Genomic DNA, 16,971 nt, shown 5'->3' on the forward strand with positions numbered 1-16,971 from the left:
GCCAAAGCAGGTATTCTCAGGGGTCACCCACCTGCCAGGACCAAACAGAAAAGATACCAAATGGTGGACGAGGGCTAGGGTCCCTTTACTTGGTGAACCAGCTCGAGGCAGCTCAGTGAATTCACTGAACCACTGCGGAGATGCTGCTGGTAGGGAGGAAGGCACGCTTGGCCAGGTGAGAGGATCTCTGCTTTCCAGCCGGTGAAATGTGAGTGCCTCTCCTAAGGACTCAAAGGAGCTACATAGTGTCGGCGAACTCGAACTGCTATTTTCTCCCTCTTCCTCAACCAACCGCAAGTAGACAGACGACATACATTGAACCCCAGCTGAAGGGCTTCTGCTTCGTGCAAAGGCAGGTCAGTCACCTTCTCTGCAGACGCCAGAGAGCCAAGAAGGTCTCTCAGAAACCTGGTACACACAGGTTTGCACCTGTACCTCCAGATTGGATCAGTGCACCTGCACCTCCGGGTCGGATCAGATCGTGGGGGAAGATTCTGAGTGCAGGGCTGAAGGGGCCTTGGGGAGGGGGCAGGGGAGGAGGAGACTTGGGGCTGCTGAGCTGGCAGGAGGTGGCTAGGTAAAGTGTAAAGTCGCTGGAGATTTTACACAAGGCCTGGGCGTTGGAGTTCTTTTGGAAGAGGGTGGGGGTGGCCGTGGGGAAGCAGTGCGGGGACAGGGTTTGGAGTGGCAACCGAGGAGGGGTGGCCAGGGCATTATGGATGGACTATGGCGATCTCCTGCCTAACCTGTTGGTGTCCACCTGCGCCCTCCAGAGGCCTGGACTGGGGGCAGTGCTGTCCCCACGGCCTGCTCACCAGTCCTCCACGGAGGAGGGCCGATCCCGGGCGCTCTCACCTCCACCAACGGGTATGCGATCTCATTGTAGATCTGTTCCGTGAAGTGGTCCATGTAGTAGGCGCCGTCGAAGGTGAACTGCTTGGGGGGCTCCTCCGAGGCGCCCGGGTTCTGGATGAAGCACTGGCCGCGCGCACAGTCCACTGTCACCACCGGCTGGCAGTTCAGCTCCCGCTCCCGCTGGTTCATGGGGCGACAGCGCACCACCACCTTCACCGACTCGGAGGCCATGGCGCCGCGGCCGGGGACCCCAGGGCGCGGCCCGTAGTGGGCGCCCTGGCCCGGGTACACGCCCACAAGCCTGGGGACCCCGAAAGGCCCGGACCAAAGGGAGGGGCCAGCGCCGGGCTCGGAAGGCGGGGCCTGGAAACGGGGGCGGGGCCGCGGCGGGACGGCAGGATTTCTCGGGGGGCGCCCCGAGAGGAGACGGAGGGACGCGGGGGCCGTGGGGGAGTCGCAGGGCCGGGGCCGCCGCCGCCTCCTCCTGCGCCCGGGCTCGCCCGTCCCTGAAGCCCGGCCCGGGCGTGGACGAGGGGATCCGCGCTGCAGGCGCTGCCGCAGAACCCGAGCCCCTGAAGCCGCCGGCCCGCACGCCGCCGCCGCCGCGGCGTCCGCGGTTGCTGGGCAACGCCCGTGGCGTCACAGGCGTCGGCCGCGGGGGCCAGCCTGCGTTCTCCGCGCCGCGCCAGCCGCTGGGAGCGTCCAACATTCCAGCAGCCCGGGCTTGCCTGGAGCGGCTTCCTGCGCCGTGGCCGTGTCCCTGGCTGACAGCGCCAGCCCAGAGAGGGCAAGCAACCAGCCCGAGGTTGTCCCGTCCAGCTCGGGCGCCCAGGCTGGACATCAACAGATGCTACGGGACAGCCCAGAATTGCGACCTCACGCCGGGCTTAGACGTGCTGATAGGCTGCCCCAGAGCCTCCCTTCGGGTTTCTCAAAGCTCAAGGTTAAAAATAATAAAAGCTTATCCTCCAACCCCTCGCAGCTCCGCAAGGTAGCGCTGTCATCACGGCTCCTCTAAGCGCGCCTTCTGCACTTAAAGTGTCAGCTACAGGCCAGCAAGTGACAGCAGCGCGGGGGCGCCGGCCTGAACCCTGTCCTGGAACCATAGTCAGTAGGGAGGTTGACATTATTAAGAAAATCCCACAGAAAGTAGAGTGATTACGAATTTTACAAATTATGGGCCATCTGACGAGGAAGGAAACCTCACCGAATCACTCAGGTGGGGATTCCTGGGAGTCCCTGCTCCCCAGCCCAGTGCGCTTGGGCAGGGCCTCCTCTGTCCTCCCTTCCCATGCTGCTGCTGGGACCCCATGTCCTAGGAGGGGCGTCAACAGGGCCGGCCGAGTGAAGTGGGTAAAATAATGGCTTCAGAGCATGGATTTGCGATTTAGAAGGTGAGGTGGCATCTGACTAGCTGTCCTGGTGGCGGTGCCCAGCTTGGAGGGATGGGGGGGGGGGGGAGAGCAGAGCCAGAGTTAACCAACCAGGGAGGCCAGAAAATGAGGAGCTGAGTCTTCCTTAGGGAAGTGCCCACGGAAGGTTTTAAACATCTAGAATCGGTCAGGGCACTGGGCCATGCCTGTCCCCGCCCACCCCCTCACCCCCAAGCTGAAAGAGGGTGTGACAAAAAAAAAGAACGGGGCAAGCTCAACAAAGACCTCCCCTTTCAAAGGAAACTTCTGTGCCAGACAATGGGAAGGAATGCCTTTTTATTTGCTTCAAGTCCAGAGCAAGGAGGATGAGGTACCCAGCGGTGCTGGTTTGAACAGACACACCTGTGACCTACACTGGAGACACGGGGCACTTTTTCACTATGTGCTCGACCCATGGTTTGAAGCCATGTGCAAGTGCTTGGGGAAGGCTGGTGTGCTAAGTATCCTGACACCTCAGCAAGGAGCTCTGGTGGCACAGCTGTTAAGCACTCGTGGGTTCCAACGTTCAAACCCACCACTCTGCTAGAAAAGAACTGGTGACCTGCTCCCACAGAGATCACAGGCCTTGGACACCTTGTGGGCTAGATCGAATTTGATGTGACAGCACCCAAGAAGGATCCTTGTGTGCAGGATTCTGGATGCAACAAAACACCCCCACACCACCCCCACCCCCGTTGAGGTTAGCTTTGGACCTAGCCTATCCAGTTATAAGTCGTTCTTAAGTGCCCATGCTCGGTGTAACCTGGGGCACTGAATCATTAGGGGGAAGTGGGTCTGGGGCCTGGACTTGGGCCAGGGAGATGGGCTCAGTAGACAAGATTAACATTCTAGTCCTGGGCCCTAAGCACACTGACTATAAGCCCCCTCCCCCACCCCAACAGGACAGCTTCCTCCTCTCCCTTGGGACTAGATGACTCACTTGCCTGGCAGGAAAATGGCATGGTGCTTATCGAAGATCACATTCTGGGTGGGAGTTACAGGCTGGGCACCCCTGGCCCGAGTCTCCTGGGCTCCTGCCTTCCCACGTCCCAAGTCCACCTCCTGCTCCCTGTTCTGTTCCTTCCAAGACTACAGAACCTGCTGGTTTGAAGGCAGTGACAGTCCTGTCCCACTCTGTCTCAGGACTAAGCTTTGGCTTCGGGATTCAACTCACTGCCACGGAGTCACTTGTGATTCTTAGCAACCCCATAGGGCAGGGTTTCCAAGACTAACTGTGCAGGAGTAGAAAGCCTCATCTTTCTCCAGGAGTGGCTGGTGGTTTTGAACTGCTGACCTTGCAGTTAGCAGCCCAACGTATAACCCACTCCACTATAAGGGCTCCTATCTGTCTCAGGACCAGAAGTTCTGAAATGGGCTGGTCCCAAACTCAGAAGCTTCAGGTTTGTCTGTGGAGCTGATGCCTAGGTTTGTCAGAGCTACTGCCTGAAGACTAGAGCCAGTTCCCTAGGCCCACTCTCCATGGGGACCCCACCTCCCACCCCATCCCTACCCCAAGCTCCTAGGCAGGGCCCACACACCAGATCCACACGTGGCTGGTTCTGTTCTTACGCTACCTTCCAGGAAGGGAAAGAGAGTTGGCCCAACCAGGTGGCCCCATCACCAAGGTCATGAAATACCCACACTGGGGAGTTCCTACGGCAGCCTCCAAACCCCAGAATGCTCTAAGCAAGGGCCTGGGCCCCGTCACCCCTAATCCTGTGGCTTGCCACTTCCCCTCCCAGTCCAATGACCTAAGGAAATGAGCCCCGGGGTGGGGAGGTCTGGGTGTTTCCTGGGAGAGACAACTGAGATGAGAAGGCCGGGTTCAGTGCTGTATGTTCCGAGGGAACGGGGATGGGTGGGGGTGGGGTGGGGGCAGACACAGCCAGCCTTCTTAAACAGTACTCTTGGCTATGGGTCTCTCTGCATGCAGGAGCAAGCCCTGCCCAGGCTTCAGGGGGCACAGCTCTTGGTCCATCATGCCCTTTCTACACCTTCCCAGCCCCCCATTCTTGGAATGCAAGGGAAGAGCCCTTGAGCCCCAGGCAAACGGGGAAGCAGACTGTCAGCCCTGCCTCCACACCTACACGCTCCACTGAGTCAGTTCTGTTCTCTTGGGGGCGAGGGGTGGGGGGTGCTGACTCACACCCAGGCCTTGGTCCCCAGTGAGGACTCATCCCTGCTTCCCAGGCACCTCTCCCTACCTCCCTCGTCTGGCTTCCTCACCCAGGGCCCTAAGGCTGACTACCCTTCCACAGGGCAAAACCCTTCTGGCCCTCCTCAGGGGACACGTGGGAACTCAGAGAGGACAGCATCCAGTCACTCAGTCCCACAGCCCTCCTGGAAGCTCTCAGAATCTCCAGAGTCCCATTCCACAGGCACTGGAGTGACAAAAGAACGGCCCAGGGACTGAGGAGCCGGATGGGACTGGTGACCAACCAGTAGGGTCGAAGGTCCAGTGGCCAGCTGAGGCCCAGGAGCTGGGGCCCAGCAGGGCCTGGGGGCATGGGTCAGCCTAGCCCAGGCCCTGCAACTCTGCCTCTGACTTGGCATGGCTCAGGGGCCGGAGCGTCCGGGGTGGCCTGCCCTCTGGCCCACAGTCCTGCTCCTCGTAGCCAGGGTTCAGGTGACCCATGTTCAGGGAGCAGAAGAGGCTGCGCTCCGTGCCTGAGTGGTGTTCCACCAGGGCCTCCAGGCTGGGGAATTCGGTAGGCAGGTGCTAGGTGGTGAGACAGGGTAAGAAGGCTTCACTGCCAGCTCCCACCTCCCCCAGGCTTACGCCAGGTGTCTGCCACCCGCTCCCACAATCCTGATTCATTTGAGGGTAGCTCAAATGACAGACACCATTCCCCCAGCCCCCTCCTAGCCCATCCCAGTCCCTGGAAGCCTGTGGTCTGGTGACCCCAGACCTGGTCAGAGATTGTGTGGGCCTGGGCAAGCTCTTGACTTCTCTGAGTCAGTTTCCTCCTCTCCCCAGAGTTAGGCTAGGGTGCAAAGGCCTGGCCCCTGGCTCCAGACTATGATGACCCCTCCCCCTGGCAGTACCCAGCTTGCCTGGAAGCCAGGGCAGAGCCAGTGGAGGCAGGGCCAGACAGACGCCATGAGCCAGAACGGGGCTGTGGAATCTAGTAAGGGGCGGGGCCAGGAAGAGCCAGTGAAGCCTCCAAGGAGCCAGGTTCAAGACACTCACCGGGCCTCTGGAGCCCTCTGAGGACAGGGTGGAACTGGCCCTGCGGGTTCCCGAGACAGTAACTCTTTCCGGGAGTAGAAAGCCTTACCTTTCTCCCACGGGGCGAGTGGTGGTTTCAAGCTGCTGACCTTGCGTTTAGCAGCCCAAAGCCTAACCACACCACCACTACTGCTCCTCACAGGTGGGCAAGGGAGAGGCGGCAGGGGCAGAAGGGGGGCCAAAGGCAGGACCCGGCCGGCAGCCCCACTCTTACCTCCACACAGTAGCGGCCCAGAGGGTTCCTGAAGACCTGGTGTGGCACCACGCCACACTGTGTCCGCACCGACAGCCGCCACTGGCCCGTGGTGCCTGGCTCAGGCCACAGCAGGAAGGCCCCCAGCACGTCCCTCCGCAGCAGGGTGAGGCCGCAGGGCCTGGGCGGGCAGAGGATCGAAGCTGAGGAAGCTCTTGTCTGGGCTCAGACTGCAGCCCCAACTTTACCCACGTGCCGGGGGGCCATGGCCAAGCCTGTTCCATAACACACACCGCTCGGGCCCGCCCCATGACAGGCCAGGTGCCGAGGGCTTCGGCTGCACCGTACCGTGTGGTGCGTCCCTCCCCGGGCCCTTTAGTACCCTCCGTTCACGTCGGAGGATCTCGAGGCCATTGTAAGACTGCCTTGGCCTGCATGTGCACTTCAGGGCCTTTGGGGGTGGGGCGGATGACGACCATAGCCCATCTAACCAGCAAAGGAACTGGGCGCCTGGCCAGCCAGGTCCCTCTCACCTGGAGATGCCAGCAAAGGCCCAGATGTTTTCGGTCAAGCTGCCCTCGCTCTCCACCAGGCACGCAGGGCCACTGGGTCCTCGGGGCCACGCCTCCCATGCAGCAGGGACTAAGGGGACCACCGGGGCGGGGTCAGCGGGAGAGAGGCTGCATCCCCTCATCAAGCCGCCCCCTCCCTGCCGCGCGCCCGTGGGTCCCAGGCTGTGGCCCTGCAGGCCCACTCACAGGCCTCCCGTGCTGACAGCTGCAGCTGCGTCTCGTAGGTGCAGCCGCGATAGGCCCCCGAGCGGATCACTTTACTGCGGATGGCCTTCTTGCGCACCAAGGTGGGGGAGCAGTAGGGGTTCCCCAGGCGAGCATGGCGGGTGCCCCCTCGGCCTTCCAGATCCAGCAGCTCCCTCTAGAGCACCAAGAGTCATGAGAGGGGTGGCCAGGCTAGGGCTTGGCCACGTGACGTCCCCATTCTCCAAGTCGAGGGCCCTGTATGCCCCTCAAGGACCCCCAAGCACCTGGCCCAGGGCCCCTGCCCACCGCCCACTCTCTGGTTGGGGTGCTTCATACCCCACTGCCTCCTGGCCCCTCTGCGGGCAGCCGCCGGAAGGAGACCAGGGCATGGACGTTCTGGGAGAGCTGATCACGGCCAAAGGGCTCTCGTGCCAGGCCAGGGGCACCCCCAGGGCAGGGCACAGGCTTCCGGGGCACGTCCTCCACAGTCCCTAGGCAAGCCTCTGGTTGTGCCCGCTCCTCAGGGTGCTGCAAGAGGTAGGCCAGCTGGAAGGAACGGCAGAGGAGCAGGTGCAAAATCTGGACCTGTGGGAGGGAGGGGGCTCCACTGGGAGAGGCCTCCTGCTGAGCTCCTCAGGCATCCACCCACTGGGTGCGAGCGCCCAGCCAGCCCCGCGCCTGGGGATGCGCTCCCTGGAACACTCCGCTCAAGCCCTCTAAACCTCACCCGCATAGCCGCCTCGGCCAGTTTCTGTTAGTTGTTCAACAAACAGTGAACATTCCCTCTGCCAGGAGACAGTCCCCCTTAGTGTGTCCTGCCCCCGCTCCCCTGGCAGTATAAGCCTTTGAAAGGAGTGGCTAAGAGCCTGTTGTCACATGTCCAGGTTCCAGTCCTGCCTCCGCCTTTTGGGAGCACTGTGATCCCGGGCAGAGCATGGCATGTCTCTGGACCTGCTTCCTCATCCCCACCTCCCTGAGGACAGGCTCTTAGCCACCTGCCACCTCAGCAGCCAGACCACATCCGGTGTACAAAAGCACTACCATCAAATAAATTCTGGCTCACAGTGTCGCTACAGGACAGAGTGGATCTGCCCCTGTGGGCTTCTGAGGTTACAAATCTTTATGGGAACAGGCAGCCTCATCTTGCTCCAGAGGAGAGGCTGGTAGTTTTGAACTGCTGACCAAATGCTCACTGCACCGACCCAAACCCAGCCTCTGCTTGTGACATGGCTGTCAGGAAGGCTGTTGTTCGTGGTGGTCACACTAGCCTGGGCTGCCAAGACCTGTCTGTCAGTCTCCACCCAGCAAGATGTGCTGTCTGCTCTCAAAGAACTCAAGTGTCTGTGATTGGTGACAGCTAGTGATGGAAGGCCGTTTATGTCATGTCATGACCCAGAGGAATGGGTAGGGGTGGGCTTTGGACACCTGGGCTGTGCCTTGAAGGACACACCCAGCTGGCCCCCCCCTGGGGGATAAGGAAGGGGCAGGGCACTCAGGGCAGAGAATAGCATGGGAAGACCTGGAGGGTGACACTCCAAGGTCCAAATGCAGGGCCAGGCCCTGCCCTGGGTCCCAGGGGACACTGACGATGCTAGCTCTCTTCTGGAGAGCTCTTAGTAGGTAGAGCTTCCAAGAGAGCCTATATGGGGAGGGCACATGCCCAGGATAGGCTCAGGGCAGATGCCCAGTCTTCCTCCTGGGGGGTCCTGTGTCTCAGACCCAGATACCTCGCCAGGCTGGCTGCCCACAAAGAGGTGGCAGAAGAGCTTGGTGGCTGGGCTCCGTGGGTTTCGGGCAGTGAAGGCAAACTGGCAGTCGGCCGGACACCAGGTGGAGTGGAATATGCGTCTCAAGGCGTGTGCCATCAGGAGCACCTGGGGGAGGGGGAGGTACACAGCGACCACCATCAAACCCACCACCCGCCTTCATCTGCCAGCCCGGCTATCCCCGTGCCTGCTGGCAGCCCCCAAGAGTCTGCTCACACACCTGCCCAACCTGGAGTCCACTGGCTCCTGGGATGAAGAACTCCTCCCTCCCTTCCCCAACCCTGCTTCAGATGAACCTCTTTCTTCCTGTGGCTCCTTGCTCTGCACTGAACTTGGGGGGCAGAAGGCGGGAAAGAGGGGCTAAAGGATGGGCATCTGAGAGGGGAACCCCCAGTGGTTTGACACTTGAATCAGGCCCTCCTCCCACTGCCACCAGAAGCCAGCCATTGACTACTGCTGGGCCAGCCTGAAAAAGGTCAGGCAGCCCACGGACACCTGGCCACACCCAAGCCACATGTTCCTGGGGATCAGGCCAGGGGATGGTCCTAGAGTTTGGAGGGTGAGGTGGAGGAGAAGCCTGCAGACAGGCCCTCACAGAGAGAAAGCATGAAGTCCAGCCCCGGCTCTGGGCTCTGGTGGGGCGTGGGGAGGGGGAATGGCTGGGGAAACTGGGGCTGAGCTGTACCACACCAGGTGGATATGAATGGGCCCTCATCTGCACCCACACAGGCTCCTACCTCACCCTCCCCGCTGTAGATCTTGAGGCCCTGAAGGCTGAATTTCAGGATGACCGCCCGGCGTCGAGGACAGTCCTGGGTAGGAAGAGAGCTGGTAAGAACCAGAAGGCGAACATGCCCCACTGCAAGCCCCTTCCCTAAGCTACTCGGCCAACCCCACCCCACCCCACCCCACCTGCCAGGGGACTGAGCCCTGGTGCATCAGTGGACCCACCAGGAGCTGGGGAAATGTACATGGCTCCCAGGGGACCCTCTAGGCCGTCTCTCTCACCACTGCTGGGGACTTCCAACTGTGAGGGTCAGGTGTCTAGAAGGGAGTGCCCTGGCTGGGCCTCCTCCCAGTGGTGTAGGTACCGCAGCTCCAGCGCTGCACCTACCCATCTCTATATGGCCGGGCCGGGGTGGGGTGGGGAGGGTGGACAACATGGTCCCGGAGGGCCGTTCCCCACCCCACATCCCCGGACAGAGACCTTCCCCGCAAAGTGAGCCCCAGCAGCTGAGCCACCTACCTTCAGAGCCCACAGCTGCTGCTGGACCAGCCACGCGCTCTCCTGGGGGTCCAGGTCGTCCACGGGGAAGGAGCCCACATACTGCTCCAAGTGGGGGGTGGCCGGGAGGCAGGGAGTCAGGACCACGGCTCCTGACACCCATCTTCCAATTTCCGCACCAGTACCCCCAACACACACTGCTTCCTTCCTCAGGCAAGCTGTGCAGGGGACAGAGCCCAGGCCCCAAGCCCAGGGTCTACGGCTTTCCCAGCAGGTGACCTCAGTGGAGTCTCAGCACCTGGTGGCCCTATCTCCTTATGTGTGCGTGTGCGCGCGCGCGCGCGCGCACACACACACACACACACACACACACACACCAAGGCCAAACCCTCTGTCATGGAGGTATAGATACTTGACCTATTGCTTCCCCGCCCCAGGGCTTGCCTCCCACCACTGGGCCCCAGAATGCACCCTGAGAGGGCAGCCCACCTACCTGGGCGAACTTGGTGATGCACCTGGGCCTGTGCGGAGCGGGGCCACAGTCGGAGGCCCTCCGGCCCCCCGCCCCAGCCTTCTGCATGGCCGCCAGGAAGCCAGCTCCAGCCCACCAGGGAGAAGGCTGCCGAGGGCGAGAGGAGGAGGCTGGCCCCAGGCAGGTGAGCCCCGGTCCTCCCTGTCAAAGGTGGCTGCGTTCATTCACTCATGCTCGACATGCCCTCCCTGGGCACCGGCTGTCGGCCAGGCACCAACTCAGGCTCTAGGGACACAGCTCAGGGTAAAAAGGCGAGACCGGGGCTTGCACCTGGAGCGGTGCAGAAGGCAGGCCTGAAAGGGAAACAAAAGGAAAGCCACATCCCAGGTTAGCTGGTGGCGAAGCAGGGAAGGGTGGGCATGAGCTGTAGCTAGGGAGCCTAGCTGGGGTGTGGGCGGGGAGCACCCGCACTGAACAACTGTGCCAGCTATAGAGATAACCTGAGCTGCGCCCTGTCCCCAGGGGGCTGGAGAAGTGGGGGTGGGGGGACACAGACCAGCTAGTAGAGTGGTTCTCAACCTCCCTAAGGCCATGACCCTTTCATACAGTTCCTCATGTGGTGGTGACCCCCAACCACACAATTAGTTTCGCTGCTACTTCATCACTGTCATTTTGCCACTGGTATGAGGGTCATTTGAGCCCCAAAGGGATCGCAACCCACAGGTTGAGAACCGCTGAGCTAGTACCAGGGGCCAGGGGCAGGCTGGGAATGAATGGTGGGCCTAGGGAGGGTGGGGCATTCCAGAGGCACGGATGGAGCGTGCAAAGGCTCTGAGGTGCGGTGCCAGGCGACAGCCAGCCTGGGCTCAGTCTCCAACACCTATGCACTCAGGCCGTGCCCTGCAAGCAGTGGGGGGCCACGGCAGGTTCCAGGACGGGGCCTCTGGAGTCCACAGCATGGCCCACAGGTTTCTGAGTAGGACTGATAAGGCTAATCCCTTTCCAAAGCCCCCCCCCCCCCGCCCCGTCTCCAGGCCTTTGTAAGTCTGGGAAACAGCAGGCTGCTAGCAGTGAGGATACAGGGAGGGAGGCTGAGGGGCCCCCAAGCCCTCATGTTTCCTGGAGTCGTTCAGCCACCAGCCTTCCAAGCCTCGACTCAGAAGAGCCACAAATCCTTCGCCAGATGTCCCCCCACAAAGGGCACAGGACAATTCCTCCGCACATGTGCTCAGGGACACAGCTGGGCCAATGAAGGAGGGATGGGTGGCTCGGTGGAGAGACATTACCTGGGTCTCCCAGGACTCCCCTCCCCCTCCTTGCTGGGGCGCACTTCCAAACACTGGGTCTGAATGCTGTGTGCTGTGGGCAACCCGCCTCACCTCTCTGAGCCGCCCTTTCCTCGTCACGTGGGGGCTGGCGAGCCCTGAGAGGAGCAGCAGGGACGGGCCTGGTACCAGCCAGGCTCGACAAGCATGGTCTCCCAGGAGACGGGGACCCCAGAGCCTTCTGCTCTGGAGGGAGATTAGGGGGGCAGTGAGGTTTGCTTCCAGGCCCCCTTGTGGTGCGACCACCCTGTCTGGGAGGAATTCATGAGCTGCATCCATCTTGTGTCACTAGGAACTCAGTGCCCCCTTCCTGCGGACCTCCCCACACACCACCCCACCCTCCCTCAGGAAGGCTTCTGTGCCAGTGTCCCAGGTAAATGGGGATTCCTACCTATCTCTGAATGTGCTCATGGTGCAGTGGCATAAAGAGGAGCAAAATTAAAACCCCACCTTTCAACCACGAGAGTGCATGCAAAAGAACCCACTTGATGCAGTGTCAGAATGCATTGTGACGCCTCTGAAGCCCAAAGCGAGGCCCCTGGCATCAATTCCAAATGACGCACAGGGCTTCACAGGAGCAGAGAGCCTCAGCGACTGCCCTCAGGGAGACCAGGGGTTGAACCAGCAGCCTTGTGGCCAGCAGGATGGCTGAGAAGGTCCCAATAGTAAATTAGCATAGAAGTTTAGTCATGTCTATTGATACTTAAGGAATCCTGATGCTGTCATGGTTACGCATTAGGCTGCTAACTGCCAAGTCAGTAGCTTTCTCTCCCTGGAGAAAGAGGCTTTCTACTCTCATCAAGAGTTCCAGTCTCGGCATTCCATGATGCTCACCTCCCCGGACACAATTGCTGAAGACAAATGGGTGCGTAAGCAAATGAGGTGAAGAAAGCTGATGGTGACCTGCTATCAAAAGATATAGCGTCATCTGGTGCCAAGTTGGGCTTATTAAGAGTGAAGAGGTGGAGCTTAGCCTGTCAATCAGGTCACAGCTTGATGACCTCAGTAGGCGGCACTATGGAGATGAATAAATAGCTCACTGCAGGTGGACACAGTACACTCTCTCTGCTTCGTATTCCTGATGACAAGATACATGGAGCTACGTGCTGATGGAGCAAGAGCCTGGAGCTGGAGGAAATACACAGAGACCCACACCAGTGCTGAGATGCTTCCACCACCATTGGGTCCATAAGACTTTCTACCCACCGGCCTGCAATCTTCCTGCAATTGGCAACATTGCATGTGTTGAGTCTGAAGAGACAGTCATAGACTGGTATCAGACATATGGGTTAATAATGGACCTATAGGCTTGAACTGGACTGGAATGGGATGTTTTCTTAATATACAATTTCTCTTTTATATAAAGCTCTTTTTCTTTTTTTTTCAAAGCTCTTTTTCATACACACATACACACACAAAAAAGATATAGCGCCTGAGGTCTTAAAGGCTTGAAGGTAAACAAGCGGCCATCTAGCTCAGAAGCAACAAAGCCCACATGGAAGAACACACCAGCCTGTATGATCATGAGGTGCCGAAGGGATCAGGTATCAGGCATCATCAGAACAAAATATCATATCATTGTGAATGCGGGGGAGTGCGAAGTGGAGACCCAAAGCCCATCTGTAGGCAACTGGACATCCCCTTACAGAAGGGTCTCGGAGAGACCAGCCAGTTAGGGTGCAGTGTAGCAAGGATGAAACATATAATTTTCCTCTAGTTCCCAAATGCTTCCTCCCCACCACGATCATGATCCCAATTCTACCTTACAAATCTGACTAGACCAGAGGATGTACACTGGTCTAGAACTGGAAACAGGGAATCCAGGACAGATGATCCCTTCAGGACCAGTGCTAAGAGTGAGGATACAGGGAGGACAGAGTGGAAAGGGGGAACCAATTACAAGGATCTACATATAACCTCCTCCCTGGGATGGACAACAGAAAAGTGGGTGAAGGGAGATGTCAGACATTGTAAGATGTGACAAAATAATAATTTATAAATTATCAAGGGCTCATGAGGGAGGCGGGAGCGGGAAGGGAGGGGGAAGTAAAGAACAAATGTTTTGAGCATGATGAGGGTAATGAATGTACAAATGTGCCATATACAACTGATGTATGTATGGGTGTGATAAAAGTTGTATGAGCCCCCAATAAAAAGATTAAAAAACAAAGAGTTCCAGTCTCAGAAATTCACATGGGCAGCTTCACCACCACCTACTTATACTTAGGAAAATGGTCCTTTAACATTAAACATTTTTTTTAAATCATTTTATTGGGAGCTCTTACAGCTTTTTTAACAATCCATACATCAATTGTATTGAGCACATTTGTACATATGTTGTCATCATCATTTCCAAAACATTTTCTTTCTACTTGAGCCGTTGGTATCAGCTCCTCTTTTTTTCCCCTCCTTGCTCCACCCTCCCACTCTCGTGAACCCTTGATAACTTATAAATTATTTTTATTTTCATATTTTACACCTTCCACTGTCTCCCTTCACCCATGTTTCTATTGTTCGTCTCCCTGTGGAGGGTGTATGTTGATCATTGTGATTAGTTCCCCTTTTCTCCCCCCACTTTCCTCCTACCTTCATGGTAACACAACTCTCATTATTGGTCCTGAGGGGTTTATCTGACCAGGATTCTATGTCTCAAGAGCTCTTATCTGTACCAGTATACATGGTCTGGTCTAGCTGGATTTGTAAGGTAGAACTGGGGTCATCGGGGGGCGGGGCAGGGGGCATTAAAGAACTAGAGGACTGTTGTGTGTTGCATCAGGGCTATACTGCACCCAGACTGGCTCGTCTCTTCCTTGTGACCCTTCTGTGAGGGAATGTCCATGTGTCTACAGATGGGCTTCGGGTCTCCATTTCAATCCCCCTCATTCACATAGAAATGGGTGCTTGTGTCAAATCTTCTGATACCTGATCCCCGACACCTCGTGATCACATGGGTAGGTGTGCTTCTTCCATGTGGGCTTTGTTGCTTCCCTGCTACATGGCCACTTGTTTAACTTCAAGACCCCAGACGCTACATCTTCTAGTAGCCGGGCACCATCAGTTTTCTTCCCCACTTTTGCTTATACACCCATTTTGTCTTCAGCGATTGTGTTGGGAAGGTGAGCATCACAGAATGACAGGTCATCAGAACAGAATGTTCTTGCATTGAGGGAGGACTTGAGTAGAGGCCCAATGTCCGTCTGCTACCTTAATATTTAACCTATAAACATATGTACAAAGACATATGTCCTGGTGGTTATATATTAATATACTTACATATATACATGCCTATACGTATACTTCAATACATGCCTTTTGCCTCCTAGTTCTTTCCTGTATTTCTTTCCACTTTCCTCCTGTCCCACTATCATGTTTGTCCTTCATTCAGCTCTCTGTACTTCCTCTCGGCTACATTGCATTTCATCCAATCCCACTAGGTATTCTAAACCCTCCCCGCCATTCATTTTTAGATTTCTTGTTGTTCCCTTGTCAATGCCAGGGATGCTTTTAAAAAAACTAATACATGTCTGCTGAAGCACAGCACACAGTGTAACCTCTAACAGTGTCACCTGGAGCCATCTGCCACCCCCTCCCATACCTCCCTAGTGACACTGCTGCATCTTGGGTCTGCCCCCACTTACCTTCAGTAGTCCTGGGGGGAGGAGGAGGGTGTAGGTGCTCCCACTGATGCCCCAATGGGTCCACCCCGGCATGACCTCCAATCCCAGGAGACATGGGGTCCCCTTGTGGGGTTCCTCAATCCTATACTTTGCCCCTATGGCTTCTTTTCTGGCTGTCACACCACCCGGCTCCCGATTTGGGATCGAAAACCAACTTTCCTGTCATGTCCGTTGCCTAGTGTCTGTTTTACGCTTGGAAGAGAAAGCAAAGTTTGATGTGTGCCCAGCATCTTGCTGGTTCCGGGAAAAAGAGATAGGAACCCACTCTCTAACCTCACAGTCAGATGAGGAGAGGAGGTGCGAAGTCCAGAAGGCAAATCAGGGGGCAAAGGGAGAGGGATGGAAAGCAAAAAGAGGCAGGAAGAGGGGCAGGAGAGGAGAGAGGAGGTGGGAGACTGGTAAGGCAAGAGCTGGTTCTGCCTCTGCAGACAGCGAGGAGGAGGGGAGCCAAGCTGATTCTCACTCACTGGCTCTCCAGGGAAGACAGTGGCATCTAGGGCTGTGAACAGAGCCATCCAGTGCCCTAGCTCCGGGTGGTGGTGGCAGCAGCAGGCCACCTGTTACTAGCCATCCCCCTACCCAATCCAGCTTTTCCTCAGCTCCTGGTCCTTAGCCTGCTAGGAAACTAGATTCTTCCTCCCCGGAACCCATCCAACCATCAGGGGCACAATCCAGGCAGGATCAGGTCAAAGTAGGGGTGGGAGCCACAGAGAACGAGGGAGGGTGCCAGGCTCAGATTGACCTGCTGGTCAGTTCCAGCCACAACCCCCGACGAAGCCCCTTGGACAGAACTGTCTTGCTGAGATTTTTGCCTGACTGGGATGGCAGCTTCCTAAGGGAGCACATTTGAAAAGAGACCAGAATACATCCCAAGAGGGCAGCCCACCCACCTCTCAGATTTTGTGGGTGACCCTGCTCTGAGGCAGAGGGTGGGATGGGTTGATCTGCCTCTGGGAAAGCCCTGAGTGCACTGTGAGCTGTGGAGTGGGGAGCGGCCCCCCTCTAGTATCTTAGGAGACCACGCAGCGGCAGACGCTGGGCTCAGCAAGCAGCAGGAAACAGCAGGCTGTCCAGGTTGGAGGTTGTCAGGCTGTCAGACCCGAAGGAGTGGAGGCACGAAGCAGCTGCCGCCCACAGCAATCTAACCCTGGGACCGGTGCTGATGCTGACTGAGCAGCAAGTAGCTGCCTCTCTCCCAGCTGTTTCTCGGCCAGATGGTCTGGTGGCCAGGGCTGCCGCTCTTGCTTTTGGCTCAGCACACTCAGGAGTCCCCTGCCCCAGCACACTGGCTATGCTGCCCGCTCCGGGCCACACCAACAAGGGTCAGGAGAGGACGGCAGCATGCAACCCATTTGGGGACGGGGCCTGGGCATGTCCCGCTGCTCCCTACCCTCATCTGTAACGTGGACACCGTAACGGTGGCTGTCCCCCAGGGTGGCTCCCGATTTCGGTACTTTTGACAATATTTCCTCGAGCCGGCTGTGTGCCAGGGACAGTTGCCAATGAACAAAACAACGTCGCTGCCCTCAGGGAGCCCGAGCTGGGGGGAGGAGGCTCAAGAGCGGGACCGAGGGAAACATTTTGGGGGGCTTAGGGTAAAGCAGGGCGGGGATAGGATCTGTGCGCGCGTGTGCCGGCGCGGTTTGAGGCGGGCAGGGGTGGTCAGCCTCTCCGTAAACAGACGGTGTCTGCCCAGGCTGCCGGGAGGGGTCGGCGCCTGGGTCCCGGCTGGCCACGGTTCGGGGCGCTACGATTGCTCCAGGTGAGCGCTGCCAGCCTCCCCGGGCCTGGCGGCGCAGGCGATGGAGAGGGGAATGACGATGGCGAGGAAAGTGCCGGGTCTTCCGCACTCCTCCGGAGCCTGCCCCCGTCACCCCCGGGGCGCAGCTGGTCGGGACCCAGCCCCCCGCCGCCCCGGCTCCCCGCCGCTCACCCACCTCTCTCGGGGGCGCTCACGGCCGTGGCCACCTCGTCTCCCGGTGCCGTCTCTCGGCAGCGTCTGCCGCCCGTGCGCCCCGCAGCAGCCCGGAGGTTCTGGAGACCCAAGTCCCGCCCGCCC

The 16,971-nt window shown here is 58.4% G+C and overlaps 2 protein-coding genes across 7 annotated transcripts in view; both read right to left on the minus strand.

Annotated features, from left to right (window-relative positions):
- The window catches only part of KIF17 (kinesin family member 17), a 41,638-nt gene extending 40,201 nt beyond the window's left edge, over window positions 1-1,437 (minus strand). The window contains exon 1 of one of the 3 annotated variants that reach the window (XM_075551577.1): window positions 856-1,437. In XM_075551577.1, the coding sequence (XP_075407692.1) occupies window positions 856-1,086 (231 nt within the window). In that variant the 5' untranslated portion in view covers window positions 1,087-1,437. The remainder of the gene's footprint in view (window positions 1-855) is intronic. The other 2 variants (XM_075551569.1, XM_075551562.1) reach the window with 2 other exon arrangements.
- A 1,029-nt stretch (window positions 1,438-2,466) lies between these two features.
- On the minus strand, window positions 2,467-16,971 carry SH2D5 (SH2 domain containing 5). 4 transcript variants are annotated; one of them, XM_075551648.1, is made up of 10 exons: window positions 16,850-16,971; window positions 9,932-10,263; window positions 9,460-9,543; window positions 8,951-9,025; window positions 8,175-8,321; window positions 6,784-6,993; window positions 6,448-6,622; window positions 6,223-6,331; window positions 5,711-5,870; window positions 2,467-4,986 (listed from the first exon to the last, which is right to left on the minus strand). In XM_075551648.1, the coding sequence occupies exons 2-10, from the start codon at window positions 10,016-10,018 to the stop codon at window positions 4,783-4,785; spliced, it is 1,251 nt and encodes a 416-aa protein (XP_075407763.1). In that variant the 5' UTR covers window positions 10,019-10,263; window positions 16,850-16,971; the 3' UTR covers window positions 2,467-4,782. The 4 variants fall into 4 exon arrangements, with proteins under 4 accessions (XP_075407763.1, XP_075407745.1, XP_075407770.1 ...); XM_075551630.1 differs by having other exon boundaries at window positions 2,468-4,986; window positions 6,784-7,032; XM_075551640.1 differs by having other exon boundaries at window positions 2,469-4,986; window positions 6,784-7,032; window positions 9,460-9,540.

This window comes from Tenrec ecaudatus, chromosome 1 (assembly GCF_050624435.1).
Source record: "Tenrec ecaudatus isolate mTenEca1 chromosome 1, mTenEca1.hap1, whole genome shotgun sequence".
Lineage (NCBI taxonomy): Eukaryota > Metazoa > Chordata > Mammalia > Afrosoricida > Tenrecidae > Tenrec > Tenrec ecaudatus.

Coding starts and splice junctions, on each gene's coding strand:
- SH2D5 (XM_075551630.1), bottom strand. CDS start 10,018: ATGCAGAAGGCTGGGGCGGGGGGCCGGAGGGCCTCCGACTGTGGCCCC. Junction 9,026..9,459: donor AGCAGCTGTGGGCTCTGAAG/GTAGGTGGCTCA, acceptor CTTCCTACCCAG/GACTGTCCTCGACGCCGGGC. Junction 8,322..8,950: donor TCTACAGCGGGGAGGGTGAG/GTAGGAGCCTGT, acceptor CCCCTCCCCCAG/GTGCTCCTGATGGCACACGC.